The following is a 22,297-nucleotide window of genomic DNA, read 5'->3' as shown; positions in this document are numbered from 1 at the left end:
CAAGTCGGGATGACGTCACCTGACATCGATTTTTGGGGTCGCATGCATCGATGCCGCACTGGGGACCCTCGAATCGCGATGCATCGATTAAATTCTGCACCCCTACAGGTAAGGAGATATTCCCCTCGCAATGAGCCACTGACTGCAGCGGCGCACAGGGGATTCTCAGCTGAACGCCCGTTTGACGCTGGACCTTGCCAGAAAGAAGTCTCCCACGCGCAGGAGTGACGACATCGTGGCTCCAGCCACTCACAGCGCTGGAGCCGCGATACCCAGAAGACACGCCAAGGGGAAAATGTCATCTCCCTCGGCGTGGACCGGCAGAGATTCCGATGCCTCGTTCTAAGGTAAGTATTTCATGAGTTAGTATGCGGTGCATACTAGCTCATTATGCCTTTTGCCTTACAGGTGGCAAAAAAAGCAAAGTATTTTGTATACAATACCTCAAAATGTTATTTCCAGGAAAACGACTTCCCTTGTAGCACACAACAAAAGTAAACAGGGCACAAAATCAGTTAACTTAGACTGTGTATTTTATGTTTATGATCTTCCATATACAGACATATGTGAACAATTTACACAAAAAGGCCCATTACATCCACGTGTTCCCTGGGCAATGTAAAGTAGTAAAAAAGAAGAAGAAAAAAAAAAAACGAAATGAGAAAAGCCAAGGGCCCCAGTCAATTGTCCATTTCTTGAGTGTCACTGGTAGCTGCGCCACAACGTTCAGATAGCTCAGAAAAGTCTATGTCAGGCAAAGGACTTCTCCAGTACCGGAATGAGTTGTACTCTGGAAAGGCTTCATCATTCTGAGAACAGAAAAAGAAAAAGCACCAATGTTAGAGGTTTAGAAAGGTTATAATTTATTCAGGTCATGGTACAGAAATTTATTCAGGTCATGGTCGAACACTCATGAATATCATGATATACAGAACTCACTCAAATATACTGTCAATGATACCCCTAATAAAAAGATCAGTTTTATGTGCCAAAATCTGCTTTAAAAAAAAAAAAAAAAAAAAAAACACAAGATCGGGCATATTTATTTGCACAACATAGACTGCAATTGTCAACCCTCAATGTTGAGAGCATAGAGTGCAATATAGAGATCCAGAATACTGTGGGTCCATACCAATACACAGGTTTAGGGCCGAAAAACAACAAATCGATTAATCGACAACTAATCGATTACAATTTTCATAATCGATTAATCTGCCAGTAACATAATGGGGTTAAAAAAAAAAAAAAATTAGGCAAATCACTACTGTAAATAATATATATATATATATATATATATATATATATATATATATATATATATATATATATATATATATATATATATATTTTTTTTTATATAACTTTCACTGTCCCACAGTAAAAAAAAAAAAAAAAAAAAAACCCCCTTAGGGACCGTTTCTGTGTCCGCCACAGCTCAGCGGGGATCCTCCGTCATCCCCGCTGAGCTGTCGGCGGATAGGGCTGGTCCCCGCACACAGTGCAGAGACCGCCCTGTCTTTGCTGCTCTCTCCCCTATGGGGGATCGGATGCAGACGGACCGTCTGTCCGTCTGCATCCGATCCGTTCCGCCGGACGGAAGAAAAATAGGGTTTCTTCCGTTCGCAAAAGCGGATCCCGACGGACGCGGACGCTCCATCCGCTAACGGACGCGATCCCATAGGGATTCATTACAAGTCCGTTAACAGACTTGTAATGAACGGACGAACGGTCCGCTAGTGTGAAAGGACCCTTACAGTAGCGATTATTTTCTCTTTGTACTTGTTTTTTAACCCCATTATGTTACTAAACATCTCAGGCCTGGGTGCACACCTCTGTTTTTTGGTGCTTTTTGCAGAAACACACTACAGTTAATTTACATGGTTTCATAAACATGATTTTTTTTCCAGCTGCTGCGTATTTGGAAAGGGCAAGGACTTTAAACGCAAAACGGTGCCATTTTGTTTTTTGGTTCAATATACTTCAATGTGTTTTTGAGGCAATTTGTGTTTTGTAATCTGCCCAACAAATTGGCCCAAATTTTTTTTTTAAATGCAATTTTATTTTTAAAGGCTATTATCCGATCAAAACAATAATCAGCCAACTAATCGATTATGAAAATAATCGTTAGGATTATACCTGTGTAGGGCTGCAGCTATAATCCTTTCGCTGTCAAAGCTATATAAAATTTGATTTATGGTCAAAGCCCTATGTCCGATACGGATATGAACAAGACAGATAGACTTAACATAAGACTTACCACATGAAATAGACCTGAAGTGTGCCCTGATCTGATGGACGGTATGCCAAGATAAGGGGGCAAAAACATTCAGGTAGGGGGTGTAGTTTTATTGGTTTTAGCTTTATTCATTGAGCAAGTTTGGTGAACGCTTGTGCCATTTCCACCTGACGATTGAGGGATGTGCTTGGTGAAGCAGGCAGACTTCCACCCGTCAAGTCTCTTAATTGTCATGATCTGGGATGCCACACCGGGATGTGGCCGAGGCCGCTCCAATACGATAAGAGCGACTGGAGCACCGACTGGGGTTGAGGTGTAGGTAGTGTGGAAGAGTGAGTGAGCAAGTGTGAAGGTGACAGGACCCAAAGTGACCTAACCGCCCCCCCCCCCCCGTTGATCCAGAGGAAGGCGAAAACCCCAGCCGAGCCTAGGCCAATTGCTACAGCAGGGGAGAAAATTCCTTCCTGATCCCCCGAGAGGCGATCGGGTGAACCCTGGATCAACTTCCTATGGTTGGTTGTGCCCTGATGAATTCTGGACGTGTTTGACGAACTGGCAGGCACTCAAGGGTTTGATCGGGAAAGGTATTAGGGGACAAGAGTTTGACTGTTCAGGTAGGAGTGACAGAAGGCCAATGAGTGTGGTTACTGCACACCGGACATTGTTTGCTTTAGAGTTGGATGTCTACCCCAGTGCCCGATCACTGGGTTTTGGATAGTGCCAGGTGGAGAATGAAGTGGTCGTGGTAGCGAGCCAAGTGAGGTCTATGTAGAACTTGGCCGGTGGGGTAGCTGTGGGTGAACTCGCTAGGCCGCAAGAACCCATGGTAGGCCGAGTAGATGAGCTATGAGTAAGCACTGATTGTAGTGCGAAACGTCAGCTGTATGCCCCTGTCTTTTCTGTGATGTGTGGTGTTTAAATACTTTTATCAATAAAGGCAACCGATAAGGTTTTTCCAGAGTGAGGCTGTCCAAACATTTCTTTCTACAATTGCTTCGTGCATTTCCGGCACCTGGGTTTCTCGGAGAGGATATGGATTCATCCACATACCCAATTGGAGCGGTGACCATCTTCTCTCTAGGTCGAGTAGATGGTTGCTTGAATGACCAGGCTGGGGAGAAAGCCAAATGGGGAACTAGCCAAGATAGTGGACATTAACTGGTGCTGTGGGGATAGTTGTATGGGCCTGCGTAGGAAGGACATAACTTAGACTTGCCTTTACTAATAATGTTGGCCATGGCCTGGTTGTCGGTGGTGAAGGCCACGGTTCGTCCTGTCCAGATATGACCCCAGAGCTGAGCGGCTGCCACGATCGGGAATTGTTTGAACACGGAGGAAGTCCGGGTAAACCATGGAATTAAGAGTGTCTCTGGAGGCCATGGTCCTGCAAACCAATAGTGGCCAAAAATTGCAGCGAAGCATATGGAAGCTGCGGCATCCTTCACTACCTGCGGTGATGGGGGGGCGATATTGATGGTATAACGTTGATACTGTTTCACGTAGTAAGGAACTCCTCCCATATTGAAAGGTCCGCTACTGCCGCGGTGTCCAAGTTAAGGATCTGATCGGAGTCCTGTATCTGGAAGAGGAAGACCAGGAGGCATGATACAAAAGATCGACCCTGGGGAATGATCCGAACTGCAAATTGAGCATCCCCGGGAGAGATTGAAGCAGCTTCTTAGTACACCCCTTGTGCGGGTGAAGTCTTGGAGCACTGACCTGATGTGGGTCAACTTGAAGGAACAATAGACGTAGTGAATGCAAGTTTGCGTGTGAGCGCGACAGAAAATAGGTGAGCAGCCGAGTTGCTACTGGAGATGAGTGACCGATTTAAGCCACAATTGCAATTAAGCAGCTTTATTAGAAAGGTGAAAACAAAGTTTAGCGGAAATTTGGAGTATGTAGGAAGGACCGTGCGCAACACTGTAAATACAGATGGAGTGAGATGCAAATGTTTATGCTTGACAACAAACGTAAGGCCCGGGATCTGAATCGTAAGTACCACTGTATTTGTATCGCCAACGCGAATAATTTGAGGTGTGAGCATCGGCGGGGTTGTTTTGTGAAGGATCTGAAACGTTGGGCCGGTGCTGCGACTGTACTCGGGTCGGTTGGTGAAGTTTGTATTGCCGAGGATCCGAATCGTTGCGCCGATGATGCGATTGGATTCGGATCGGCTGTGGATGTAAGGTGACGGAGGGGCTTGTGTGCCGGATCCGAGTAATTGCACCGATGATATGACTAGACTCGGAACGGCTGATGGTGTTAGTGGTTGAAGGGGTTTGTGGGTTTGTGGTTACTGAGGATCCGAATCATAGGGCCGACATTGCGACTAGATTCAGATCGGCTGTTGGTGAGGGCTTGAGTGTTTTTTTGTTTTTTTTTTGGGTATATGCTGAGACGAAACGGTGCATGAGGATGCGACCGGATTAGAATCGGAACATGATACAAGACAGTGGAATGTTTTGCCATGACAGAGACATGAATCGGTGTGCCGCACCTGCGACTGACAACGACCAGACTCTGGAGCATGTACTGAAATGAGACCAAACAACTGGGGCACACTGGGACGAATCGGTGCATCACGGATGCGACTAGATTCAAATCGGAGTATGGTATGTGACAGTTTAATGAAATTATTGCTATGACAGAAGCGCGGATTGGTCAGGCCGTGGTTGCGACTGAGAATGAATCGGACTCTGGCACATGTACTGAAATGAGGCTGAATAGCAACTGGGGCACGCCAAGACGAATTGGTGCATGAGGATGCGATTGGAGCACGTGAGAATGTGCGTGGTTTCAATTTGAATGCTTTTCAGGGAAATTAGGTGACAGAAATTCTCATGACAGAGGCACGAATCGCTGTGCTGCGGATGCGACTGACAACGAGCAACTCTGGAGCATGTACTGAAATAAGGCCAAAAACAACTTGGGCACGCTTGAGATAAACCTGCACATGAGAATGCGTGTGGATTCAAATCAGATGCGTAACAGTAAAATGAGTGACAGAAATTCTCATGACAGAGGCACGAATCGGTGCACCGTCGATGCGACTGACAACGAGCAACTCTGGAGCATGTACTGAAATGAGGCAACTGGGGCACGCTGGGACGAATTGGTGCATGAGGATGCGACTGGAGCATGTGAGCATGCGCGTGGTTTCAAATCAGATGCGTTTTGGTAAAATGAGTGACAAAAATTCCCATGACAGAGGTACGAATCGCTGTGCTGCGGATGCGACTGACAACGAGCAACTCTGGAGCATGTATTGAAATAAGGCCAACAACAACTAGGGCACTTTTGAGATAAACCTGCACATGAGAATGCGTGTGGATTCTAATCAGATGCGTGACAGTGAAATGAGTGACAGAAATTTCCCATGACAGAGGTGCGAGTCGGTGCACTGCGGGTGCAACTAACAATGAGCGAACTCTGGAGCATGTACTGAAATGAGGCCAACAAACACCTGGGGCACGCCGGGACGAATCGGTGCATCGGATGCGACTTGAATTCGAATCAGATTGAAGGCTAGGTGAATCAAACGACTGAAATGTTTGCCATAACAGTGGCGCTAACAGGTGTGCTGCAATATGCGACTGATAACGGACCTGACTATGGAGCGTGAGATGCATGAACCAGAATGACTAGCACGAGTTGACATGAATCAGTGTATCGCAGACGCGATTGGATTCGAATTGGAGTGAAGGGAAAACAAAACGTGACAAATTAAATTACTGTCAGCCTAGGTTCAAATTGGAGCGATCTGTAATGCGATTTGAGAGATCAAATCGCTCGCATGACAAGTCGCAGCCTATTGGAGGAAACGGCACTGTTCCAATCGGTGGGACACAGATTGTGCGGCACCGCATCGATTTGCAAAAGTAGTTCCTGCATTACTTATGCTGTTATCCGGTGCGACTTCAATAGTCATCTGAACATGAAGCCGCACAGATGTGTCTCACGTAGCACCTGAAATCACACTGACCTTGCTACTTGCTATTTCAAGTGAAGTAGTGCGATTTCAAAGTAGCATCAATGTGAACGAGGGCTCAGTGAATGAGATGAAAAAAAAAAAAAAAAGCAGGGATGAACCGGCGAGTCGCTGATGTGACTAAGTTTGACCAGAGGTTAATGTAAAGTAAAATAACTGGAATGATAGACAGTGAATTTCTAAGTGACATGGGCCTACTACGTGGCATGTGCTCATGAATTGCACGATAAGACAGTGGCTCAAATAAGGCTGCATACGGAGACTTGACAAATGACTCGCAAGTTCCACAGTGGGGTTTTGATGGCACGGGTTATCTGGCAAAACAGTGCATGAAACAAAGAATTTGTACAAATCCTATCTGCGACAGTTTGAAAAAAAAAAAAAAAAAAAAAGACTTGATCTACGTAAAGCATGGTGGGTGTGCAAGACATCTGAAGAGCATGGTGTTGCCCCGTGGATGACGCACAAAAATTACTTTGGTTGGTAAACAAAGAGAGAAAACGTGTGCAAACTATTTGTAAGTTCCACTGTAGGAACTAAAACACACGGCATGGGGGACAACAACAAATGGCAACGGTAGAAAGTATGCAATGTGTGTGACCCGAATCAGTTCGTAAATATATTAAATTAATCCCATACGAATCAGAAGAATTACATTGATCTGATATTAATTGGTTATAGAGTGTATGTCACCCCTTACTCTGAAACTGAACACCAACCACCCCTCCCCCCAGGCTAACCCAGTGCAGAGAATGCATCAGGTGGGCCTAATTATCACCTCAATCAGCCACAGAAACCTGTACAAACAATACATGCTTGTCTCTAAATGGAAGAGACAGCAAACCCATGGACAGTGAATCTTTATATCCAGTGAAATCTACAGCGAGTGATATCGGACAAAGACCGACCACGACTAGAGGTTTGGAATTATAAATTAATCGTATGTTTGGCAGACCACAACTCAGAAGCAGGCTTCTTTTTTTTTTAACGAAAGGATGCGGGACAGGTAGCATAACACATTGCAAGATCGCACATGATGCGAAAGATTCAGAAAGTACCTGCGACAGTGAGCGGGAACTGCCGACGAAGACCACGAACGAAAAAGCCAAAATGCACCTGTGATCAAAATGCCAGGACTCACAAAGGTGAGGTGAGCTGGGAAGAGTCAGCCCAGTGATGTGTGGTATCGCTCACAGGAAACCAACAATGACCACAGGTGAGTGGGCTGGTTAAATACCCCCGGGCTTCTCCCATAAATTCAGGCCAGCATACTGGCCTTATTACTTGTTTTTTTAGGGCACATAATTGCAGCTACTGGGTTTATCAAATCTCAAATAAAAGTAAAATGTGCAGCTCAGCCACAGTTTTACCTTCTTCCAATCACTCCCCCTTAGGCTTCCAAGGCACTACTGCCATAGTGCGGCAGTAGTAATGGGATGTTGTGTAAAACACCCTGCAGCCATACTACAGAAGCAGGATTGGTTGGGGGGGTGGTAAAACACACACACACGGTAAACAAGACCCAAGAGTTAGCATCTCATGGTACAATGCCAATCATAAGTTGAGGCATTACCCACAGCCACACATATACATGGATCCTGTATACATGTGGCAGTGGAGCAGGGAATTTGACCACTTATGATTGGCAGGGCACTGCGGCAGGATGGCGGGCCCTGTCAGGTAGGCTGTACGGAGCCCCATGATTTCTAACAGCGGCCCTGTCCGCATGTATAACAACGTGGTGTACAGCCCTGTACATAAATTGTCCAATACGGATTCTGGGCAGGCTTGCCGCCTGCTCCTATGTGCAGTCTTCTCCACAAGGACAATATGTGACCACAGGAGGTTGAATCAGACAGTTCCCCCTGAGTGGGCTCATGGAGAATATATATATATATATATATATATATATATATATATATATATATATATATATATATAAAAACACGCCTAACTTTTTTTAGCTGGCTCCTAGATTCAAAGCAAAATTTGTCAAGCCCTAAATTAGAGGCAGCAATGAGAGAGATTAATATCACCTAAAGTCCAACAATGTGTGCAGTTAAAGGGTTCTAAAGCCAGTCCTGTGTCAAGTCAGTGCCCATCTGCAGCAGCACTGGTTCTCCCTCTCCCCATTTACAGGACTCAGTGAGAGCAGCAGGAGCCATTGGTGCCGTCTGCGTTAATAGATGCACATAGCCTGGCTTGGAAACGAGCCTGCAAGTGCACCATTAAAGAAATGGCTTCCTAGGGGGGCTCACCAAGAAAATGAGGAGCTAAGGCAGTTGCACTCCTTATTACAGTGGGACCAAACATAGCCACCCTCTAAGAGAAAGAAAGATTGTCACAGAACAAAACAAAAAATATAAAGGAAAAGGAATTTAGAGATCTGGGAGGCGTAAACCCCCTAATAAGGAAGCCTATTCTATTAGGCAGGACCATGTAGTGCATCGACATCAGGCCAAGCCTGGAAACAGTTGCCTCCTACCCGCTCACTGAAGCTTATTTGTAGGCATTTAGGTGATAAGTTTTAGAAGGGTGAAATTCCACTTTTAAACTTAAAATGTTATTCTTGATCATTGTTCCTGCATGTCAATTAAAAAGTAGATACAATGTGCTTACTAGTTCATGTAGTCCTGGGTTGGCCTTGTCCAGCCCCAAGTCCTTCCTCGCAGCTCTTCTCCCCCTCAATCTCACCATCTTGGATTGATATTCCACACATGCAAACATGTCAATGGTCTGCAAGACCTGGCAGAGATCTGAGGCATGTCTATGCATGCACAAATTCAGGTTAATCACCCACACATGTGCAGACACACTGTCTTGTTTCTGCCTGTCTACAGGACCTAATAGACTTGCATCATGTCGGCACGTGCGCAAACACACCATGGGTCTCTGCCAGGTCCTATAGACTTGCGGAGTGTCTAAACATGCAAGAGATATGCACAGATTCCAGCATACTAATCCCAACGCACATGTTCCTGCAGAAATGGCTGTATATGTCGATGGGTGCTGCAGCAACTATCGGCTGGAACCGAAGACAATCAGAATGAAAGAATGTCACCAGCAAACCACAGATCTGAAGAATGGGCCCAAAGCTTTAATCAGTGATCACACTGTATCAGCAGAAGCAACTTTCAGAGCCTCACAGCACCCCTATATCAAGCATGTGGCAAAATGGAATAGTTTGTTCACTGTATTCTACTTTGTCACATGCCAAATGAAGGGGTCCTGCGAGCCTAAGAAAGTTGCTTCTGCTGTTACAATGACCGCTGATTAAAGCTATGGACTCATTCTGCAGATCTATGGTGTGCTGGTGACATGCTTTTGTTCTGATATACACAGATGTCTCACAGCATACGTCATTCCACATCTAGGCAAGGATGGCAGAGGAAAAGCCAAAAACATTGTTTTAAAAAAAAAAAAAAAAAAAAAAAAAATTGCGTTAAAGGATAAGTTCACCTTTCGCAAAAAATAGCCAATGCAGTCAATAGGCCCAAGTAGATATTAACTACTTCCCTACGGCCCCATTCTCACGACGCCCGAAGGAACACTGTCACTCATCACAGAGCAGGGACGTGGATCTGTGTGTATACACACAGATCCAAGTCCTGTCAGGGGAGAGGAGACCAATCTGCGTGTTCCTTGTATATAGGAACACCGATCAGTCACTTCCCCTAATCAGTCCCACAGTTAGAATCACTCCCTAGGACACACATTTAACCCCTTGATCGTCCCCTAGTGTTAACCCCTTCCCTGCCAGTGCATTTTTAAAGCACTGATCGCTTTATAAATGTCAATGGTCCCAAAACATCCTGATGTGTCCGCCGCAATGTCACAGTCACGATACAAAAGAAAAAAAAAAAAATAGCAGATTGGCAACACTACTAGTAAAAAAAAAAAAAAATACCCTATTTTGTAGACGCTATAACTTCTGCGCAAACCAATCAATATACAATCATTGCAAAAAATGTTTTACAAAAATATGTAGAATACATATCGGCCTAGACAGAGGGAAAAAAGGGATATTTATAATACCTATAATTAAAAAAATATTGCGCAAAAATTAAAAGCCGCAGAGGTGATCAAATACCACTAAAAGAAAGCTCTATTTGTGGGGGGGGGAGAAAAAAAAAAAAATGATAGATAATATATATATCTCTCTATCTATATATCTCTCTATCTATATATCTATCTCTATCTCTATATATATATATATATATATATATATATATATATATATATATATATATATATATATATATATATATATATATATATATATATATATATATATATATATATATATATATATATATATATACACACGCTGAAAATTGGCCTGGGCAGAAAGTGGGTAAAAATGCCCAGTATTGAAGTGGTTAAAAATCTGTAGTTTTTCAAAATGATCATTAAAACCATTGGATGGTCACTCCTGGCAATGCAGCAGTGAAAGACAGCAACATTCACACCCTAGCAACAAGGCAGGATGTGGGGTTGCTAGCTAGGAGTTTTTTTTTAGGCTTCCTGAGGGGACCCAAACAGTCTACAGGTAAGACAATAAAGTGAATGATTATTTTACAAAGCTGCACAGATTTCAGTGAGTTTATGTACATTGACATCAGCTTTCATTGTCTTTTATTTTTTACGTCTCACCTTTGTCCTGTTCACACAACAATGTTGACATGTCAGTTTTTTTCTGCGCAGAAAACTCCATACATGTTGCAGGTTCCTGTGCTGAAAAAAATCTGCACGCAATACCAGTGTTGTGGTGTGAACAGGGCACATAGAGAACAATTGTTTTCTTGTACCCGGGCAGAAAAACGCACATGATTTGAATGAGACCTTAACCCCTTTGCGCTGTCGCCTCCTATCCTTTCAAAAAGGTTTCCGAAGTGAGGATGAGGTGTATAATCATGTGACTGCCGTGATTATCTGCCGCTGTGATCACATAATCGGAAATCTCCCGTTCGCCAGAAAATATATGGAACTTTATTAGTCGGTGTGCTCTCAGTACAGCTGTGTCTAATTGGTTTGCAAAATTGTGGCCACTCAGTGCCAAGGCTTAACCACACAGTGCCTAGGGGTTAATGTGGTGCACACTACTTTCACTAGGTTTCCTGAAACATTAGGCCAGTTGCACACAGGTCTAATAATTTCCTGATGTTTATACAATACTCAGGATCTTGTTAACAAAACAAATCCTGAATAAAATGTTCTATGAGGCAAAGTACACACTTATGCAATGCCAGACATTGCATCACATTGCTGTGCACATCATAAGCGATGTCTGTGCAAATTCAGCCCGTTTGTATGACTGAAATTGCATCGCTTTCGCACCAAAACAGGGCAGGATCTTTTTTTTTGGTCCACACTGCGTTCTGCAAACAGATTCCGGGGGGGGGGGTTGGAGGAGGTTGTCATTAACTTTATATTGACACCAGCAGGGGAGTCGCAGATGTGATGCAGGAAACTGCACAGGAATCTGCTCAGGATGGGTTTACTTCCGCTTTAAGTAAATTATTCTTCATTGCTAATGTTGTAATATACTCACGTAAACACGCCCACAGACGTGTAAATACGCATATGTACATGAATCATTGCTCTCATTTTTGTTTTATGGCTTTGTATTTATCTCTGCATTACCGATCTTTAGACCCCTTTCACACTGGGCCGGTTTGCAGGCGCTATTGCGTTAAAAATAGCGCCTGCAAACTGACCTGAAACTGCGGCTGCCGTTTCCTCCAGTGTGAAAGCTCCGAGGGCTTTTACACTGGAGCGGTGCGCTTGCAGGACTGCTCCAAAAGTCCTGCTAGTAGTATCTTTGGAGTGGTGAAAAAGCAATGGGAAACCACGGCTACACAACCAGCAATGCACCTCTGCAGAGGCGCATTGCGGGCGGTATTAACCCCTTTTTCAGCCGCTAGCTAAAAATAGCGGCGCTTCACCGCCACTGCACCTCCTGCCCCAGTGTGAAAGGGGCATCGTTACATAGACAATAATGCAAATACAGCAAGATCAGTAAAACACATGGCGTTATTTTACTCCCCTGTGCAAGAGGCCTTATAATAGTCCAGGCAGTTTACTTATTTCCCCGGGTTACGTTTCCTTCATAGGACTGTCTATTACAATGTTATGTGCATTTGGCATTGCTTACACTGTCACGCAGGAGCTTTTAGTTGCTGAAAAAATAAATCTTTCTATCCCACCGGCCGGCCAGGTAATAGGAAATCTATAAAACAGTGTGAGCCCGTTTACCTGGCATTTGTACAGCGGCTCTTGGCTGTGCATGTTCTCTGCCTCCCTCAGCTTCTTGCAGGGAGGAGGGGAAGATGGTGGGCATGGTGGGAGCACTCTCTCACACCCCTCCACCGGAGGGCCGCTCTCAGGCTCCAGCTTTCTCTTCCTTACCGGGAACACCTGTAAGACGTCAGGAGTGCAGCGCCTGGAGCTCAGCTGCTTCTTACACGGAGGCAGCACAGTGACCAGTGACTGCAGCTCGCACTTTCTCTTCGTCATGTCCCTCAGCAAACAAATCACGTGACAGCGACAGCGCGCCCAGACCACGCGGAAATGTTGTTCTTCCGGTCTGTCACACACAACGCCATCGCCTGATAGAAAACAGCGCCATCTAGTGTCTCCTCTACGCACAGCCGCGCCAGGGTTTCTGTATTCCTTGGAAATGCCATAGAGACCCACACACACATATACAGTGCCTTGAAAATGTATCCATACCAGTTGAAATTTCCACATTTTGTCATGTTACAACCAAAAACGTAAATGTATTTTATTGGGATTTAATGTGAAAGACCAACACAAAGTGACACATAATTGTGAAGTAGAAGGAAAATGATAAATGCTTTCCAATTTTTTTTTTACAAATTCATATGTGAAAAGTGTGGTCACGGTGTGCATTTGTATTCAGCCTAGGGTGACCACATTTCCAAACTGCCATTCAGGGACACACCCCCTCTCTCACCTTCCCCAAAAAAAGATGGGGGGGGCGGGGGGAAATGTAGTCTCGGGGTTCATGGGGAATTTGGCGGCGGATATTTGTCAGGTGAATGTGCCACTTGCCACCAGATGCAGTGCCACTTGCCACCCATAGCCTGTCACCAGATGTAGTGCTGCTTGCCACCCATAGCCTGTCACCAGATGTAGTGCTGCTTGCCACTCATAGCCCGCCATCAGATGCAGTGCCGCTTGCCACCCATAGCCTGTTACCAGATGCAGTGCCGCTTGCCACCCATAGCCTGTCACCAGATGTAGTGCTGCTTGCCACCCATAGCCTGTCACCAGATGTAGTGCTGCTTGCCACCCATAGCCTGCCACCAGATGCAGTGTCGCTTGCCACTCATAGCCTGCCACCAGATGCAGTGCCGCTTGCCACCCATAGCCTGTCACCAGATGTAGTGCTGCTTGCCAAACATAGCCTGTCACCAGATGTAGTGCTGCTTGCCACCCATAGCCTGTCACCAGATGTAGTGCTGCTTGCCAAACATAGCCTGTCACCAGATGTAGTGCTGCTTGCCAAACATAGCCTGCCACCAGATGCAGTGCTGCTTGCCACCCATAGCCTGCCACCAGATGCAGTGTCGCTTGCCACTCATAGCCTGCCACCAGATGTAGTGCTGCTTGCCACCCATAGCCTGTCACCAGATGCAGTGCCGCTTGCCACCCATAGCCTGTCACCAGATGTAGTGCTGCTTGCCACCCATAGCCTGTCACCAGATGTAGTGCTGCTTGCCACTCATAGCCCGCCATCAGATGCAGTGCCGCTTGCCACCCATAGCCTGCCACCAGATGCAGTGTCGCTTGCCACTCATAGCCTGCCACCAGATGCAGTGCCGCTTGCCACCCATAGCCTGTCACCAGATGTAGTGCTGCTTGCCAAACATAGCCTGTCACCAGATGTAGTGCTGCTTGCCACCCATAGCCTGTCACCAGATGTAGTGCTGCTTGCCAAACATAGCCTGTCACCAGATGTAGTGCTGCTTGCCAAACATAGCCTGCCACCAGATGCAGTGCTGCTTGCCACCCATAGCCTGCCACCAGATGCAGTGTCGCTTGCCACTCATAGCCTGTCACCAGATGTAGTGCTGCTTGCCACCCATAGCCTGTCACCAGATGCAGTGCCGCTTGCCACCCATAGCCTGTCACCAGATGTAGTGCTGCTTGCCACCCATAGCCTGTCACCAGATGTAGTGCTGCTTGCCACTCATAGCCCGCCATCAGATGCAGTGCCGCTTGCCACCCATAGCCTGTTACCAGATGCAGTGCCGCTTGCCACCCATAGCCTGTCACCAGATGTAGTGCTGCTTGCCACCCATAGCCTGTCACCAGATGTAGTGCTGCTTGCCACTCATAGCCCGCCACCAGATGCAGTGCCGCTTGCCACCCATAGCCTGTTACCAGATGCAGTGTCGATTGCCACCCATAGCCTGTCACCAGATGTAGTGCTGCTTGCCACCCATAGCCTGTCACCAGATGTAGTGCTGCTTGCCAAACATAGCCTGTCACCAGATGTAGTGCTGCTTGCCAAACATAGCCTGTCACCAGATGTAGTGCTCCTTGCCAAACATAGCCTGCCACCAGATGCAGTGCTACTTGCCACCCATAGCCTGCCACCAGATGCAGTGTCGCTTGCCACTCATAGCCTGCCACCAGATGCAGTGCCGCTTGCCACCCATAGCCTGTCACCAGATGTAGTGCTGCTTGCCAAACATAGCCTGTCACCAGATGTAGTGCTGCTTGCCACCCATAGCCTGTCACCAGATGTAGTGCTGCTTGCCAAACATAGCCTGTCACCAGATGTAGTGCTGCTTGCCAAACATAGCCTGCCACCAGATGCAGTGCTGCTTGCCACCCATAGCCTGCCACCAGATGCAGTGTCGCTTGCCACTCATAGCCTGCCACCAGATGTAGTGCTGCTTGCCACCCATAGCCTGTCACCAGATGCAGTGCCACTTGCCACCCATAGCCTGTCACCAGATGTAGTGCTGCTTGCCACCCATAGCCTGTCACCAGATGTAGTGCTGCTTGCCACTCATAGCCCGCCATCAGATGCAGTGCCGCTTGCCACCCATAGCCTGTTACCAGATGCAGTGCCGCTTGCCACCCATAGCCTGTCACCAGATGTAGTGCTGCTTGCCACCCATAGCCTGTCACCAGATGTAGTGCTGCTTGCCACTCATAGCCCGCCACCAGATGCAGTGCCGCTTGCCACCCATAGCCTGTTACCAGATGCAGTGTCGCTTGCCACCCATAGCCTGTCACCAGATGTAGTGCTGCTTGCCAAACATAGCCTGTCACCAGATGTAGTGCTGCTTGCCAAACATAGCCTGTCACCAGATGTAGTGCTCCTTGCCAAACATAGCCTGCCACCAGATGCAGTGCTGCTTGCCACCCATAGCCTGCCACCAGATGCAGTGTCGCTTGCCACTCATAGCCTGCCACCAGATGCAGTGCCGCTTGCCACCCATAGCCTGTCACCAGATGTAGTGCTGCTTGCCAAACATAGCCTGTCACCAGATGTAGTGCTGCTTGCCACCCATAGCCTGTCACCAGATGTAGTGCTGCTTGCCAAACATAGCCTGTCACCAGATGTAGTGCTGCTTGCCACCCATAGCATGCCACCAGATGCAGTGTCGCTTGCCACTCATAGCCTGCCACCAGATGCAGTGCCACTTGCCACCCATAGCCTGTCACCAGATGCAGTGCTGCTGTCACTCCCTCTGTATGAGCTACGTGCGTAGAAGGAAAGGAGTGGCGTCACTATCTGGAGAGTGAAGATCACACCAGTCCCTGCTGCTTGCCGCAGCGTTCCGGAGAAGGAGTAGGTGCCGAGTAGGGTGACCACATTTCCAAACTACCATTCAGGGACACCCTCCCTTCCCAAAAATCAGCTTGTGCTGTAACGAATCACAGCACAGTGATTGGACACAAGAGGCGGGATTTATGATTCTCAAATCACAAGCAGGGGGCGGGATTGTGCTCCTCCAGGCATTCCCGGCCAGGACAAGTATTGTCAGTGAGTAAAGCAGTGATGTGGCGGCATTTTTACGGGGTATCAGATTGGCCCAGGGAGTCGGCTGTGTCAGTTTCATTCCGGGACACTGTATTGTCCTGGAATGAATGTGCCCGGGACAGACCTGCAAAATGCGGGACTGTCCCGGGCAATCCGGGACACGTGGTCACCCTAGTGCCGAGGTGGGTGGGAACAGCAGGGCTGCACTAGGTGCAGGCCTCGCTCCCAGTCTCACTGTCTGAGAGTAAATTGTCAATGGTTGCAAGATGCAAGGCAGCGCTGGCCCCAGCAACCAGTTCCGGAAATGTAGTTATTAGTTAGTAAGGGGTGGCTGTGTCCTCAATTTAGAATAATGGTAGGTGTAATGGCGCTAAAAACACTAAAAAAACTTAAATAGAATCAATAAATACTCATCACTAGACCCATAAAATAATTAAGAATAGTTTCGTGGTGAATCCTCCAATGGATGTGAGTAAAAAAGTGTTCCACTCTGGGTCAATCCTGGAATACCATCCGGCATCAACAAAAAATGTGGAGGGTATTTGTAGTGGTAAATAATAGTACGTAACTAATGATTAGTGAACAACTGTGCCAAACCACTGCACAATGTTGCATCAATACACTCAAAATTGAATAATTAGTAGCATAGTGAACATAAATGATAATGAAAAACAAATCCAGTACGATTACAATAACCCATGGCAGTAATCCATTAAAGTGCAGCGTGCAATGATTAAAATGCAAAAAATATAAAGTGATCCGAAGTAATTAAAATGACATGCACCGATGAGCATGAAAATAAAATCTATATGTGAAAAAATGTCCAGTGAAAAAACAATAGTGAAATGATAACAATGTCTCAAATAATCCACCAATAGGGGTTAAAGTAAATCAAGGTGATAATAGCAAAGTGTCCCAGTGCATATAATAAAAAATAAAAATCATAAATAAATGTTCAGTGAAAAAAATGTGCTCCAAAACACAGATCCTTATATCCAGAGCATTCAGTGATCAATGCTGGATGTGCATGCGTGCTTATACTTCCACCATCAGGCTTCCCAGAAATGTCCGACAGACTAGGTGTTCCAGCCCCTTACCTCAGAGCGGCTTGTAATCAAGCCTAAATGGATATCTCACAGGCAGTCTGCTGCTCATCCACTCCCTCAATCCCACGACTCGGTCACAGATGATTGCAGTCTCTCAGAGGAAATATAAAGCAAGGGGAGCCTCCATAGTGTAGCATCATTAAAACATTTTATTTAAGAAACAAGTAGACACTCACATTTCAAGCAGTAAAAAGTCGGCGTGTATGATCTTTGTGTCCCCCGCTCTGCGGCCGCGAGCGGGTGACGTCACCAGCAGCTCCTCCACGTCCTCACGCGTATCGCAACTGTTTCACGTTGCTTACTCATAGGATGGAGAGCGGCTGGCATAGAGGTGACTTATATAGCGCCGGGCGGCACCCTAATACATAACAAAATTCAGTAATTTGATAATCCAGTTCCTGGTGTGAAGTACAAGGACTTAACAAAGTATTTATATAACTGCAAATATTTAAAAATTAATACAATGAATGCTAATAAAACCGCGCTCAGAATGCTCCCTCTGATGGTCAATATAAAGTATTGCGGGATAAAGTCAACAAAGGCAGAAGGTATAAACACCTGCTGATTGAGCTGGAAATTAACAATTCACATCTGTAGCCTCTAATAGAAGCAGAAGGAGAGGATGTTGGACCAATAGGTTCAAACAACTCAATATACATCCTATCTAATCGAATCCAAGCCAGTCAGAACAATAACCACACATAATGTTACTAAAATTAGTGCTTGTGGACCAACAATCTAGCACAGTAAAAAGGATAGATAATATACTGGTAAAAACATATTCTAAATAAAACCAAGTATTAGAAGCATAAAGAAAGGGGGTCAAAGTCTGTATTGCTAAAATATATGTCAACTACTTCATTAAAATCATTAAAATTATAAAATAATCTATAAAAAATGGAGATGGAGATAAAATTCTAATAATTGGATATAAAACAATTCAGATCGAATTCCACATTATGTCCATGAGGCGTTAAAGTGCACAGTTCGTGTATCCAGCGAGATTCTATCTGGCTAATTTTTTGCACTTTATTGTCCCCTCTCCAGTGTGGTTTATATTTCTCAATGCCCCATACCATTAATGAGGAGGGGTCTTTATTATGGTAACGTTCATAATGGCGGGACAAACTGTGTTTAGGATACCCATTTTTTATGTTTTGTGTATGTTCACGTAATCTTTTCCATAAATTTCTTTTATGATACCCATTTTTTATGTTTTGTGTATGTTCACGTAATCTTTTCCATAAATTTCTTTTAGTTCTGCCAACATACTGTATTTTGCATGGACATTCAAGGAGGTACACTACCCCTTCCGTATCACAGGAAATAAAGTCTTTAATTTTGTATTCTTTACCTGTGACACTGGATTTAAAGCCTTCCTTTTTCTTTTTACTCTCTTTAGTGTGTTTGCATGTATAACATCTCTTGCAGGGGTAGTATCCTGTGATACAGAAGGGGTAGTGTACCTCCTTGAATGTCCATGCAAAATACAGTATGTTGGCAGAACTAAAAGAAATTTATGGAAAAGATTACGTGAACATACACAAAACATAAAAAATGGGTATCCTAAACACAGTTTGTCCCGCCATTATGAACGTTACCATAATAAAGACCCCTCCTCATTAATGGTATGGGGCATTGAGAAATATAAACCACACTGGAGAGGGGACAATAAAGTGCAAAAAATTAGCCAGATAGAATCTCGCTGGATACACGAACTGTGCACTTTAACGCCTCATGGACATAATGTGGAATTCGATCTGAATTGTTTTATATCCAATTATTAGAATTTTATCTCCATCTCCATTTTTTATAGATTATTTTATCATTTTAATGATTTTAATGAAGTAGTTGACATATATTTTAGCAATACAGACTTTGACCCCCTTTCTTTATGCTTCTAATACTTGGTTTTATTTAGAATATGTTTTTACCAGTATATTATCTATCCTTTTTACTGTGCTAGATTGTTGGTCCACAAGCACTAATTTTAGTAACATTATGTGTGGTTATTGTTCTGACTGGCTTGGATTCGATTAGATAGGATGTATATTGAGTTGTTTGAACCTATTGGTCCAACATCCTCTCCTTCTGCTTTTATTAGAGGCTACAGATGTGAATTGTTAATTTCCAGCTCAATCAGCAGGTGTTTATACCTTCTGCCTTTGTTGACTTTATCCCGCAATACTTTATATTGACCATCAGAGGGAGCATTCTGAGCGCGGTTTTATTAGCATTCATTGTATTAATTTTTAAATATTTGCAGTTATATAAATACTTTGTTAAGTCCTTGTACTTCACACCAGGAACTGGATTATCAAATTACTGAATTTTGTTATGTATTAGGGTGCCGCCCGGCGCTATATAAGTCACCTCTATGCCAGCCGCTCTCCATCCTATTAGTAAGCAACGAGAAAAAGTTGCGATACGCGTGAGGACGTGGAGGAGCTGCTGGTGACGTCACCCGCTCGCGGCCGCAGAGCGGGGGACACAAAGATCATACACGCCGACTTTTTACTGCTTGAAATGTGAGTGTCTACTTGTTTCTTAAATAAAATGTTTCAATGATGCTACACTATGGAGGCTCCCCTTGCTTTATATTTCCTCTGAGAGACTGCAATCATCTGTGACCGAGTCGTGGGATTGAGGGAGTGGATGAGCAGCAGACTGCCTGTGAGATATCCATTTAGGCTTGATTACAAGCCGCTCTGAGGTAAGGGGCTGGAACACCTAGTCTGTCGGACATTTCTGGGAAGCCTGATGGTGGAAGTATAAGCACGCATGCACATCCAGCATTGATCACTGAATGCTCTGGATATAAGGATCTGTGTTTTGGAGCACATTTTTTTCACTGAACATTTATTTATGATTTTTATTTTTTATTATATGCACTGGGACACTTTGCTATTATCACCTTGATTTACTTTAACCCCTATTGGTGGATTATTTGAGACATTGTTATCATTTCACTATTGTTTTTTCACTGGACATTTTTTCACATATAGATTTTATTTTCATGCTCATCGGTGCATGTCATTTTAATTACTTCGGATCACTTTATATTTTTTGCATTTTAATCATTGCACGCTGCACTTTAATGGATTACTGCCATGGGTTATTGTAATCGTACTGGATTTGTTTTTCATTATCATTTATGTTCACTATGCTACTAATTATTCAATTTTGAGTGTATTGATGCAACATTGTGCAGTGGTTTGGCACAGTTGTTCACTAATCATTAGTTACGTACTATTATTTACCACTACAAATACCCTCCACATTTTTTGTTGATGCCGGATGGTATTCCAGGATTGACCCAGAGTGGAACACTTTTTTACTCACATCCATTGGAGGATTCACCACGAAACTATTCTTAATTATTTTATGGGTCTAGTGATGAGTATTTATTGATTCTATTTAAGTTTTTTTAGTGTTTTTAGCGCCATTACACCTACCATTATTCTTATCTGTCTTGAGTGTGTGAACACTTTCCGTCGTGGCTGCTATTTATTTATTTGAGCTTCTTTGTAGTTCAGATTACCCTTGATTAGGTTGATTTGCGCATTGGTTCCCCCTCTTATATTACTTGTGTCCTCAATTTCATTCCGGGGAATTTTATTGTCCCAGAATGAAGGTCCCCGGGACCCAGGACAGACATGTCAATTGCAGGACAGTCCCAGGCAATCCGGGACACGTGGGCACCCTAATTCAGCCCCCCTGAGTCAATATTTTGTAGAACCACCTTTCACTGCAATTACAGCTAAAGGTCTTTTTGGGTATGTCTCTACCAGCTTTGCACATCTAGAGAGTGAAAGGAAAAGGGAGGGGGGCAGTTTTAAGCCCCCCTTTCCTTATGGGATTGCAGCAGCAGGGTTTCTAGTATCACCTCAGGTTTGAAAAATGGAAGGTTTCCGTTTGGCCTCTGATTGCTGCAGAGATCAGCTGACCACTGTATCTGGGCAGTTTAGGGTGACCTGTAAGGAAAATTTCAAACAAAAAGGGGGTTTCCGAGCCCCAGATTTCAGTCACCTCAGTAGCAGCAAGCTATGGTGTTCCCTCCCTTCAGTCGCGGCTATTTTATTATGTGGCAGTGTCACCTTATATAACCACTTCAGCCCTGGAAGATTTGTCTGCTCAATGACCTTGCCATTTTTTGCAATACGGTACTGCGTCGATTTAACTGACAATTGTGCGGTTGTGAGACGCTGTACCCAAACAAAATTGGTGCCTTTGTTCCCCACAAATAGAGATTTCTTTTGGTGGTATTTCATCACCTCTGCGGTTTTTATTTTTTGCGCTATAAACAAAAAAAGAGTAACAATTTTGAAGAAAACACAATATTTTGTACTTTTTGCTATAATAAATATCCCATTTTTTTTTTTTTAAAGCTAATGTTTTTCTCAGTTTAGTACCTCTTCTACATATTTTTGGTAATAAAAATCGCAACAAGCGAATATTGATTGGTTTGCGCAACAGTTATAGCGTCTACAAAATAGGGGATAGATTTATGGCATTTTTATTATTTTGTTTACTAGTAATGGCGGCGATCTGCGACATTATGGCGGACAGATCGGACACTTTTGGGACCATTGACAAGTATACAGCGATCAGTGCTATAAAAATGCTCCGATTACTGTGTAAATGTCACTGGCAGGGAAGGGGTTAAAACTAGGGGGCGATCAAGAGGTTAACTGTGTTCCCTAGTGTGTGTTCTAACTGGAGGAGGATGGGAGTGACTGAAGGAAATGACGATCTGCATCTCCTCTCCTCACAGAACTGGGATGTGCGTGTTTACACACAAACATCCCTGTTCTGCCTCTCGTGGCCGGAGGTCATAGCGACCGCTGGCCATGCACATCTGAAACCCCCGCAGTGCAGCGAGCACATACCTGCTATCACACTTAAAGGACTCGACGTACAGATACAACTGCTCGCAGGCT

General features: G+C 44.7%; 1 protein-coding gene across 1 annotated transcript; it reads right to left on the bottom strand.

Moving 5' to 3' along the window:
* Nucleotides 1-511: 511 nt before the first annotated feature.
* Nucleotides 512-12,799, bottom strand: LOC120943097 (uncharacterized protein C9orf40 homolog). Its single transcript, XM_040356210.1, has 2 exons — nucleotides 12,483-12,799; nucleotides 512-809 (listed from the first exon to the last, which is right to left on the bottom strand). Exons 1-2 carry the CDS (start codon nucleotides 12,741-12,743, stop codon nucleotides 681-683), a joined length of 390 nt encoding a protein of 129 aa, XP_040212144.1. The 5' UTR covers nucleotides 12,744-12,799; the 3' UTR covers nucleotides 512-680.
* Between the last annotated feature and the right edge of the window lie 9,498 nt (nucleotides 12,800-22,297).

This window comes from Rana temporaria, chromosome 1 (assembly GCF_905171775.1).
Source record: "Rana temporaria chromosome 1, aRanTem1.1, whole genome shotgun sequence".
NCBI classification, from domain to species: domain Eukaryota; kingdom Metazoa; phylum Chordata; class Amphibia; order Anura; family Ranidae; genus Rana; species Rana temporaria.
The sequence above is the reverse complement of the archived record's forward strand: the minus strand, read 5'-3'. Positions and strand labels throughout refer to the sequence as shown.

Excerpts from the sequence above, each read along its gene's own strand:
- LOC120943097 (XM_040356210.1), bottom strand. The coding sequence starts at position 12,743 with ATGACGAAGAGAAAGTGCGAGCTGCAGTCACTGGTCACTGTGCTGCCT. Across the intron at positions 810-12,482 it reads AGCCGCTGTACAAATGCCAG|AATGATGAAGCCTTTCCAGA; the intron begins GTAAACGGGCTC and ends TTCTGTTCTCAG.